This window comes from Xyrauchen texanus, chromosome 27 (genome assembly GCF_025860055.1).
Source record: "Xyrauchen texanus isolate HMW12.3.18 chromosome 27, RBS_HiC_50CHRs, whole genome shotgun sequence".
In the NCBI taxonomy this organism is placed as follows: domain Eukaryota; kingdom Metazoa; phylum Chordata; class Actinopteri; order Cypriniformes; family Catostomidae; genus Xyrauchen; species Xyrauchen texanus.
The window spans coordinates 40,432,292-40,444,791 of NC_068302.1; the positions used below are offsets into that span (position 1 = coordinate 40,432,292).

At 43.9% G+C, this 12,500-nt stretch overlaps 1 protein-coding gene across 4 annotated transcripts in view; it reads right to left on the minus strand.

The window, feature by feature from the left end:
- Window positions 1-12,500, minus strand: part of LOC127620737 (E3 ubiquitin-protein ligase TRIM36-like) — a 42,791-nt gene that overhangs the window by 15,116 nt on the left and 15,175 nt on the right. The window contains exons 4-7 of one of the 4 annotated variants that reach the window (XM_052093947.1): window positions 8,450-8,690; window positions 3,874-3,903; window positions 337-680; window positions 114-260 (exon numbers count right to left, since the gene is read on the minus strand). In XM_052093947.1, coding sequence (XP_051949907.1) covers window positions 114-260; window positions 337-680; window positions 3,874-3,903; window positions 8,450-8,690 — 762 coding nt within the window. Of the gene's footprint in view, window positions 1-113; window positions 261-336; window positions 681-3,873; window positions 3,904-8,449; window positions 8,691-9,238; window positions 9,372-9,846; window positions 9,991-12,500 lie in introns of those variants that run through there. The other 3 variants (XM_052093945.1, XM_052093946.1, XM_052093944.1) reach the window with 3 other exon arrangements.

The window sequence follows — 12,500 nt, forward strand, 5'->3', positions numbered from 1 at the left end:
ATTGACCTCTGAAAGAGTCACGCTTCAAACCTATTCATAAGATTTCAGGTCAGGCAGATGCATGAACACGTCACACAGATTAACAGAAACTCTGGTGTTTTATTCTCATGTACCTTCAGGATCTTGTAGGCGCTGCTCATCGATGTGACTTTGTGATTGGCGTGAGAACCGCCGAGCTTGCACAGATGACACACGGGCCGTCGACACACCTCACAGTACATGTTGACTTTCTCCATCTCGTGTTCAGGACACATTAACACCTGCACATCAAGAGTCATGTGACTGGGGGCAGGAACATCACACCTGATCAGATGGGTTGTGTTGATGCGTTCGTACCTTCGGTCTGAAGTTGGTGGTGGGTCCCACGTACTCGTGCTGGGCTTTCGGCGTTCCCCACGGGTGGTGCATCTTGAAGCACTCGTTGCAGTAACTGGCCTTGCAGTCCATGCAGCTCTTGGTGGCCTCCTGAACGGGCGGTTTGCACATGTTGCACATGATGGCGACGGCCGCACGCGCCGCCTGGCGGTAGCGCTCCACGATACTCTCCAGCGTGAAGTTGCGGAAGAGCATGCTGATCCCTCGCTCGCCGAGATCGATGTCGTGCTGGCAGCCCGGACACGGGAAGGTGGTGACGCGAGGCGTGACGGAAGAACGCCTCCATCCAGGAGAAGAGATGGACCCTGATTCAGCAATGCAGCAGATGTGAAACCAGTCAAACAAAAGATGGATGAGCACACACACACACACACACACACACACACACACACACACACACACACACACAAACACACACACACACACACACACGCGCACACGCACACACACGCACACACACACTAAAGCACAAGTGATGCAAACAGGTGACACATGAGTGGAATTTCACAGGAACAAAGTTAAAACAGCACAACAGCGACAAAGATCTGGACAAGAGAAACTTCAAACACCACAAAAGATGAAATTAAAGCTGAAGTGTGTAATTTCTGTGCCACTAGCGCCACCAATACACCCAACAGAGAGTACCATCCCAAACACACACCTTTCATTCACCACATTCATAAAAAAGTGTCTGTCTGAAAAACCTCCTCACCTGCTAGAGGTGCAGAAGAGGTGGATGTTATATTGTTTTTATTCTCCTCTCGCCAATCTGGAACGCCCAATTCCCAAAGCGCTCCAAGTCCTCATGGTCATGTAGTGACTCGCCTCAATCCGGGTGGCGGAGGACGAATCTCAGTTGCCTCCGCATCTGAAACCGTCAATCCGCGCATCTTATCACGTGACTTGTTGAGCGCGTTACCGTGGAGACGTAGCGCGTGTGGAGGCTTCACGCTATTCTCCGCGGCATCCATACACAACTCACTACACGCCCCACCGAGAGCGAGAACCACATTATAGTGACCACGAGGAGTTACCCCATGTGACTCTACCCTCCCTAGCAACCGGGCCAATTTGGTTGCTAAGGAGACCTGTCTGGAGTCACTCAGCACAACCTGGATTCAAACTCACGACAGCAGCACCAGCATCTTTACACTGAACACGCAGCAAAAAGAAGTGTACTTCAAGTACCCGGATGAGTCTGACATGTTGGACACTCAGTGCACGCGGCTTGCCGTATGTAGCGGAAGAGGCGGAGTTATGTAAATAATGAAGAATATAGCAGCTAATGAAACTTCAGTGGATACAGCACCTTACAAATTTGAGTTGAATGCTTTTCCATCACCCCAAGCTGTGTGAATATGTACGTTGTTTAAGGTACAAGTGCTGAACTGTGGTTGGCTAACACGCTAAAGCTAGCGGCAACACATAACGTGTGCTTGAAACGTCACTTCCGTCAGCTGTTCAACTACGAATGTTTCTGAGTAGTAAAAATCTGTTTAGTGTTCATTCGGGACAATAATACACTTTCATCCACTGCATGACTGAGTCACAGAATATTTTATAAGGTACAGTTCTGACCTCTTCACAGAATTAGTATCACCGCAGCACCCATAGATCAGTTATTCTTGTTGCCTAGCAACATTCTGTTTACTGTAAGGGACTATATTTTCTGGCAGAAGGATAAAATTGAATGATTTTACTTACAAAATATAACATTTTAACAAATATTTGTGTCCTTAATTTGTATTATGTGGCGAGTCCGCTTTGCGTCATGACTAATAACACCCTTCAGCCGTGACTATATTCACAATATAGCACAGCTTCTCATGCCTTATTGCTTATTTAACCACTTTTACTATCATATCTCTGGCTAATGTTAATTGTGGAATCTTTATTTTTTACTTTTTGTTCAACTGGCATGAAAAAAGTTGCTCGTTTTTTTTTTTTTATAAACTCGTCACTTGAAGTCTGGAGCTGTCATGTACTCCTCTGTCATTGCATTATATCAGTTTTACAGGCTGTGGTAAATTAAATGTGCTGCAAGTGATTTCTTCATGGAAATGGATGTAAAAATGTTCCTAATCCCTGAAAGATATGAATGAAATAAGTGTTGTGAGATATCTCACCGGTCTCTGGGACCGCCCGATACTCTAAACGCAAACGTAAATGTGTCTGACGCTTTCGGCCTGTCAATCATTTTGTGCGTTCTCATTGTTTTGTAGTCGCAGCGCATTATTGAGGCTTAATGCCATTTTTATGCCATGTTGTTCATAACAGTTGCCAGTTGAGGGCGCTGTTTTACTGCTGCTGTTTTGAACAAGCGTTTCTGCTCATGTCGGTCTCAATAAAGCTCATTTGGGATCTTTGGAGGGCAGGTTTTGGGGGAAAAGTGGGCGCGGCTAACCCAACAGCTCAGCTTGTGGTAATTCTATAACAGCTAAAATAGATAAAGTATTTGCAACTATTTAAATAAGAAAAAAGGGAATGTGTTTGAGTCATAATGCACATTATGCAGCGTAGAGATCAGGCAATATGTAATTATTGAATCTAACCCTAACCCATAAACCAACCTATGAGTGCCGTACTTACAGCAGTCTCTGCATATTAAACTGGGACAGGAGAACGTATTTAACACTGAAAGTTACACACTTTAACTTTAAATTACTCATTTGACAGGTGTTTTTCCAAACTTCAGATTACATGTTAGTTATAATCCAAAGAGGAATGAGACTCTAAACCACCGGCACAAATACAGCAGGATGGGGTTTGTCCAGGTCAGTGTCGCGACCTTTCGCTACTTTGCAAGCAGGAAACTGACATCACTGCACATACACAAGCAAACAGATGAAAACACAAGAACACACAGTACGATGCAGCGGCGGCACACACATGCAGCACAGATGGAGCGGACGCCGGGTCACATGCAGTCGAGTTACAGCAGGTGAGATCTGAGCGAGCACTCAGCTTCAGATCAGGTCATGAGCGTATGATTCACATAAAGCGTGTAAGACTGTGAGCGAGCGGCGCTGCTCGGGGAGGGGAGGGGCTGCTGGGACCTGCGGCCAATCAGCATTCAGGCAGAGACCCCCCGTCCCCGGCAAAATCACATCAACTGTCAGGACTCCAGGCTCAGTTTGTTATTTGATTAGTGTTGAGAAGCGTTGGACACAGAAGGGTAGAGCGGGTTTACTCATCATCACATGATCTGTCAATGACTACTGAGCATATTCAACTTCAGTCCTGTTTATCTACTTCCTGTTGTCTAGCTCACTTTCCCTTAAACAAAAAAACATGTCTCAATATTTCCTCAGGAGAAAGAAATGACCTTCTCCCAGCGAGCAGTGATGTGATATGAATGATCAATATGCTCAGTAGACTCCGAGAAAGGGTTTAAGGCAGTCCAGGAAACTGGTTTTGAGAGAAGAGATTGTGTAATTACAGGGATTCTAGAGACACAGAACTCACTAGAACTAATGAAATGATTTAACCCACATCTACCTCTCCCTCCAAACGACCTTCTCAGTGAAGCTGCAAGCAACAAAGACAAAAGTGAAACAACACGACAATGATTCAAAGTGAACAGAAGTGGAGTGAAACCTGACAAACATGACACAGCAGCGAAAGCCAACAGTACACACCGGCGGCCATAGGTTTGGAGTAATGGACAGATGTTGCTGTTTCAGAAGGAAATTGGTACTTTAATTAATCAAAGTGGCGTTCAACTGATCACAAGTGTAGTCGGGACATTACTGATGTATAAAACATCATCACTATTGAAAAAAAGTCATTTTTGATCAAATCTAGACAGCAGTATCAGTCCAACACCTTATCCTCGAGTAATCATGAGAAACTGATCATTTGATACTAGAAAATCACTTTATATCAAACACAGCTGAAAGATATTTGGTTCATTAAATGAAGCTGAACGTTGTCTTTGTGTTTGTTGTTGAGTTGCACAGTGTGCAATAGACTGGCATGTGTTAAGGTCAATATTAGGTCAAAAATGACAAAATAGAAACAGCTTTCTCTAGAAACTCATCAGTCAATCATTGTTTTGAGGAATGAAGGCGAGACAATGCTGGAAATTGGTTTCATCCAAAGGTGTAGCTACAGTCTTCAAAGACAAAGCACAACTGTCTCTAACAAGGACAGAAAGAGATGTGGAAGATGTGCAACTAAACAAGAGGAACATCAGAGTCTCTAGTTTGAGACGCCTCACATGTCCTCCGCTGACAGCTTCATTGAATTCTACCCGCTCAACACCAGTTTCATGTACAACAGTGTGGGGTGAAAGGTCAAGTGCTACAGGAAGTGTGGGGTGAAAGGGCAAGTGCTACAGGAAGTGTGGGGTGAAAGGGCAAGTGCTGCAGGAAGTGTAGGGTGAAAGGGCAAGTGCTACAGGAAGTGTGGGGTGAAAGGTCAAGTGCTACAGGAAGTGTGGGATGAAAGGGCAAGTGCTGCAGGAAGTGTGGGGTGAAAGGGCAAGTGCTACAGGAAGTGTGGGGTGAAAGGGCAAGTGCTACAGGAAGTGTGGGGTGAAAGGGCAAGTGCTACAGGAAGTGTGGGGTGAAAGGGCAAGTGCTGCAGGAAGTGTAGGGTGAAAGGGCAAGTGCTACAGGAAGTGTGGGGTGAAAGGGCAAGTGCTGCAGGAAGTGTAGGGTGAAAGGGCAAGTGCTACAGGAAGTGTGGGGTGAAAGGTCAAGTGCTACAGGAAGTGTGGGGTGAAAGGGCAAGTGCTACAGGAAGTGTGGGGTGAAAGGGCAAGTGCTGCAGGAAGTGTAGGGTGAAAGGTCAAGTGCTACAGGAAGTGTGGGATGAAGGGTCAAGTGCTACAGGAAGTGTGGGGTGAAAGGGCAAGTGCTACAGGAAGTGTGGGGTGAAAGGTCAAGTGCTACAGGAAGTGTGGGGTGAAAGGTCAAGTGCTACAGGAAGTGTGGGGTGAAAGGGCAAGTGCTGCAGGAAGTGTAGGGTGAAAGGGCAAGTGCTACAGGAAGTGTGGGGTGAAAGGTCAAGTGCTACAGGAAGTGTGGGGTGAAAGGGCAAGTGCTGCAGGAAGTGTAGGGTGAAAGGGCAAGTGCTGCAGGAAGTGTGGGGTAAAAGGACAAGTGCTACAGGAAGTGTGGGATGAAGGGTCAAGTGCTACAGGAAGTGTGGGGTGAAAGGGCAAGTGCTGCAGGAAGTGTGGGATGAAGGGTCAAGTGCTACAGGAAGTGTGGGGTGAAAGGACAAGTGCTACAGGAAGTGTGGGGTAAAAGGACAAGTGCTACAGGAAGTGTGGGATGAAGGGTCAAGTGCTACAGGAAGTGTGGGGTGAAAGGACAAGTGCTACAGGAAGTGTGGGGTGAAAGGGCAAGTGCTGCAGGAAGTGTGGGGTAAAAGGACAAGTGCTAAAGGAAGTGTGGGGTAAAAGGACAAGTGCTACAGGAAGTGTGGGATGAAGGGTCAAGTGCTACAGGAAGTGTGGGGTGAAAGGACAAGTGCTACAGGAAGTGTGGGGTGAAAGGGCAAGTGCTGCAGGAAGTGTGGGGTGAAAGGACAAGTGCTACAGGAAGTGTGGGGTAAAAGGACAAGTGCTACAGGAAGTGTGGGATGAAGGGTCAAGTGCTACAGGAAGTGTGGGGTGAAAGGACAAGTGCTACAGGAAGTGTGGGGTGAAAGGACAAGTGCTACAGGAAGTGTGGGGTGAAAGGGCAAGTGCTGCAGGAAGTGTGGGGTGAAAGGACAAGTGCTACAGGAAGTGTGGGGTAAAAGGACAAGTGCTACAGGAAGTGTGGGATGAAGGGTCAAGTGCTACAGGAAGTGTGGGGTGAAAGGACAAGTGCTACAGGAAGTGTGGGGTGAAAGGACAAGTGCTACAGGAAGTGTGGGGTGAAAGGGCAAGTGCTGCAGGAAGTGTGGGGTGAAAGGACAAGTGCTACAGGAAGTGTGGGGTAAAAGGACAAGTGCTACAGGAAGTGTGGGATGAAGGGTCAAGTGCTACAGGAAGTGTGGGGTGAAAGGGCAAGTGCTGCAGGAAGTGTGAGGTGAAACGTCGAGTGCTACAGGAAGCGTGGGGTGAAAGGTCACCGGAGTATCTGGACAAACTGACCGCTAGAATAACATAGATCTGTAAAGCTGTCATTGCTGCACGTGGAGGATTATTTGATGAGAACTCTGTAGTTTAAGAAGTTCTGAACATTAATAGTAATTCTTCATGTTATTAATGTCCTGACTGATATATTGTGATCAGGTGAATGACACTTTGATGAATAAAAGCACCAATTTCTTTCCTTAAGAGCAAAATCTGTACATTATTAAAAACTTTTGGCCGCCAGCACATAACAAAAGTGCAATTTGCAAAAACAGTAAAAAAATACTCCATAATCGTTGTTGCTTTAAATGCGTTTTATTCCTGTATTGTTAAATAATATTGACTCATTTGCATAATAAATGCTAGTGCTGCTCGTTATGAGTCACAAAACCTTCCTGGGATTCATTTGGTTAAATCTGTTATTTTACGAGTACAGAGTACTACATAAAGAGTTTCTCCGCACTGTAAAGAAAATTACTTTTATTACAAAGCATGAAAGAGTTTTTTCATTGGCTTTCAAACATTTCAGGAAGTAACTGGTCTGAACTGAAACTATACGCTTTTATTATGACAAGGGCGTTCAGACTGATGCCGCTAACAACCCTAAATATAAAGATTGTACTAATATGAAGTCATGACAGGTATTCAAAAAACAAAGGTCAGGAATAAAACACTGTCCGCTGGTTAAATGACTTTTATTGGCCATTATAAATGCATGTAGTTAATAAACAGCACATCTATGATAAAGTAATTAATCATTAAGGTGCATCATTACAAACACTGACATGAACAGGACCGACCCGTCCTACAGACACAGGCATAGTAAATGTACAAGTCATAAGATAAGAAACATTGATGACTTTTATTTTGAAATTCTCTGCAGTCCATTGGTTTCTATAGCACACTGAGGGAGTGTCCAACTGCTCATTAAACATACAAATCACAACCACAGTGAAACCTAAAAACAACATATTAAGTATAAAATGGGCTCTGAACAATTACAAAAAGACAAATATATGAAATTTACAATAAATGAAATAACAGCAGTGTATCTTCAATCGGCAAGAAGCTAAGCAGTACACATTATTCTGCATAATTTATTCATGAGGTAAAGCATTACTGGCAGCTGAAGCGCGGCTTCTTATAACAGTATTATTAGATCGCACATCTCGCTGAATAATGTGCACGCCTGACAGGAAGTTATACAAATATTACTGTGGCTATTTGAGGCTTATTTAGTGTACAGATTAGCAAATCATTTGGGCTTTTCATGTTTTCTCAAGAATAATCTGCTGATGAAGGAAGTAAAACCGATATAAAGACGCAAAAAACTCACAGTGAAAATATTAGAAGTCGATCGATGGTGGATTTTGCCGATACGATAATTAAGGAGGCCGATAACCGATTAATCGGCCGATAGTTTTTAAAGTCTACTTATAGAATGATAAAAATAATAATAATTTGTTTACTATGGCGGGCAAAGACAAAGAGTCCAAAATGAATAAAATCCCTGAAACTATTTTTGTTCAACCCGAACATAAGAAACAATGATATTTATATAATTATATATAGTGCGTAACGCGGGACGTTCATGTATAAATAAGCCACACCGGGGACTCTTATTTTGATATGGTGAAACCATCAGCACGGATTAATCTGTAAAACTGATCAACCTCTAGAAAATATGAGCAATTAATCTGAACATTAAACATCCCATCAGCAGAGATGTCTGCGGTCTGAGAGGGATGCGTTTATTCTTTACATTTGTTTACTAATATATATATTTAAAGGGGTTTATAGGCCCTATTTAATGTCCCCAACATTGCTGTAGTTACACAACTCTCACTGATGTTTACCTTTAATTCAGCTTTTAGTTTTACTCTGATCGTCACACAAGGGCCCATTTTCATGAAGGCCCCACAAACCCACGGGCCGGCGCTGGACATCCATGTTATTTGTTATTTACACACAACAGAAGCTCGACATCAGGATGTTTGTGTTTACCTGCTCGCACCAGTCGCTCCAGTTTCTCCAGACTGGGAGAGGGAACTCTGGAGTGAGGACTGGCCGGGGTCGAGCACTCCGACCCGGCGTCTGTGCTGAACGAGTCCTCGTGGTTGGGCAGGAGGACATCTCGGACACATTTGTGACAGACACTGTGTTGACAGGGCAAGATGAGCGGATGAGTGAACAGCTCTTTACAGATGGGACAGATCAACTCCCGCTCGATGTTCCTCATCGGCACCTGAACAACAACAACAACAACAACAACAACAACAACAGGGTTAGTTCAGTTGTCTCTGGGTCTTTCATTAATCACAGTCATTACCACATTAAACAAATTAAGACTGCTCATAATAATAATAACAATAATAATAAGCGGGTTTGGTGCATTTATCATAATCATTTCAGTTTTTAGATGAATGCAGATAATTAAAATAAAAAACAGGGTTTGGTCCAATTATGGAAATACTTATTAAAACAGTTCAGTCTCACAACACCAGTTCAACAAAACAAACTGTCCTCACAAATAAAAATGAACTTGTAAACAGATTTCCCTTTTTATTGATTTATAAACTGCAAGTCGACTTCCATTGTTCACATTCAGCTTTATATTTCAAGCAGAGTTCACATTTCAACTAATTACTGTATGAACGTAGGTTTATATTCCTCACATTTATAAAAACAAATCAAAACTGAACAACAAACGCTTCAGTTTCACAGACTCAACAAACAACAACAGCATTAATTATTCATGAGATCAAACAATATCGGATTAATTCATGAACTTACTAGTAGTGAAGTTCGTCTGGACATCATGAAGAGAATAAACGACAAACAAATGATCGTAATTCAAAGAAATCCGAGATTCACAGAGTTAAAAACGACTCGAACAACGCGACGCTAATAATGCGCGAGATGAGCAACACGCCGAGTGTGGGCGGAGTCACTGTCCGTCACTATAGTAACACTGCGGAGATACAAGCGTATTTAAATAAGAGGGCGTGGTCACCAAAAGAACGTTCCATTGTTGCTATTAAGTTGCTACATTTCGTTAAAAACAATCTAGAATTAAGTCGTTGCCGAATCGGCCGCTGGGCGTCGAAAACAAAGAGTAGACTCCTCTATAATTCAATGACACGCGTGTGAATCTTATTTAATAAAGGTTTCACTGATTAAATGTGGTAACGTGACGTGAGGAATAAGGGCATTTGTATCGAGATATCCGTGACGCCCCGGGCGAGACACCGACAATACGGAGTGAATCATCATCATTATTAATATTACAGCCGGTTATTCTGCACAACATGATTCAGCTTGTATTTGATCCATATAACGATCATCTGAACGGCATGTTTCATATTCCCGTTACATATGAATAAATCTCATTATAATCTCACCTTGCCTCTCTCAATGCGCTCCACGAGACTCGCGAACTCGGACAAATCCTCGGAGTCCGACATCCTGATAATCGGACCGGAGATGATTTATCGGTATCATCCGCAAGCAGACATTCAGTCCAGAGTTCATGAGTCACTGATCACTACATGGAACTCTAGGATGATATGAATCCCCGCCCACTCTATATATGTGGGCGTGGCCTCACTCGAGGGTGATGTGAATATCCACTCATTCTGTATATGTGGGCGTGGCCTCACTCGAGGGTGATGTGAATATCCACTCATTCTGTATATGTGGGCGTGGCCTCACTCGAGGGTGACGTGAATATCCGCACACTCTGTATATGTGGGCGTGGCCTAGAGCAATAATTATGCGAATCTCCGCCCGATCGATGTCTGTAGGTGCGGCCTCGCACGAGGGTGAAGTGAATCTCCGCCCACTCTGTGTCTGTGGGCGTGGCCACTGATATTGAGCTCAACTACTTCAACTAGACAGAAGCTATTAAAACTAAAAATGTCTTATTCACAGTGTTAATATAACAGCAATAATGGCGAGTCAATAATGTTAGAAGTCACAATACAGAGAATATTGTCCTTAAACAACAGTTCTAAGAGTTATTCCAGGATGTTCATGAGGATTATCATCACGTGTAATCTACTGGATCTAATGAGGAAGAGTTTCATGTTGTTCAAACCATATTCACACATAATAAACCTGAAATTAAATGAAGTAAAACTGAAGAACTTAAAAAGCTTAAAGAATCACAAACTGACTGTTCAAAATTCAATCATTTTATTTCATTGCTATTAAATAAATGTGTATTCCTTGGACATGATAAAAGCATTACAGCCCTAGCACTTTCCAAAATAAAATATGAGCGGCATCATTCTCATCTCTAGACTTGATATAGAAAAACTATTTCATTATTTGATTTTTGAAGCAAACATACGGAAGAGGATTAGGGCCAAGCAATAATAAAAAATAAAGCCATCTCGAGATTAAAGTCATTATAATGCGAGATTAAACTCGTTAAATTTCGAGAATAAAGTCATTATAATGCGAGATTAAACTTAACGAGTTTTTACTTGAAACACAACGACTTTATTCTCGATATTTAATGAGTTTATTCTCGCATTATAATGACTTCAATCTCGAGATGGCTTTATTTTTTATTATTATTGCTTGGCCCTAATCCTCTTCCGTACAAACATTCAAGTGAAATCATAAGAGATGAAAATCTGCAGGACACTGACGTAAAAAACAAAAGATATCAGAGGCACATTACTGAGAAATATAAGAAACAAAAGGATGACATTATAATGAAATATATAAAGCATAAAGAGACATACAGAGAATATTGATCAAACTTCCTGTTCAAACGAGTTTCATCACGAGTCTGTTTATCACCCTGCAGGAGAAACCATCTTGTGTCTGATTAATGAATAATTGATCACGCTGAACCAATCATTTATTCATGAGCTCCACGTCTGAAACTGAACGCTCATGTTTGGCTATCAGAGGTCAGACGTGTCGTTATGTGTCTCTCCACACCGTGTGCAGCCGCTGCAGGAAGTCAAAGGCGCGGTCGCTGATGTTCAGGGCGGGATGCACCTTACGCAGGTCGGGTTCTCCAATCAGAGACAAGCCGCAGATGCCGAAGTACGTGTGAAGAGGGTCTGATGTGGGGACGCCAGTGACCGGAGAGAGAGAAGAGAGAGAGGAAGTAGGTCAGTTACTCTCGCCCGACACCTGCTACTGACAGATGCCGACAAGCGTGCACACACACACACACACACACACAGTCCAGCACTGTAGCAGCTGACACACACACACACACACACACAGGCCGATACACACACACACACACACACAGGCCGATACACACACACACACACACACACAGGCCGATACACACACACACACACACACACAGGCCGATACACACACAGGCCAATACACACACACACACACACACACACACACACACAGAGGCCGATACACACACACACACACACACACACACAGGCCGATACACACACACACACAGGCCGATACACACACACACACACACGCACGCACACGCCGACACACACACACACATACACACACACACAGGCCGACACACACACACAGTCCAGCACTGTAGCAGCTGACACACACACACACACACACACAGGCCGATACACACACACACACACACACAGTCCAGCACTGTAGCAGCTGACACACACACACACACACACACACAGGCCGATACACACACACACACACACACACACACACACACAGGCCGATACACACACACACAGGCCGATACACACACACACACACACACACACACACACACACACGCCGATACACACACACACACACACACACACACACACACACACACACAGGCCGATACACACACACACACACACACACACAGGCCGATACACACACACACACACACACACACACACACACACAGAGGCCGATACACACACACACACACACACACACACACACACACAGAGGCCGATACACACACACACACACACACACACACACACACACACACACACACAGGCCGATACACACACACACACAGGCCGATACACACACACACACACACACACGCACGACACACACACACACACACACACAGGCC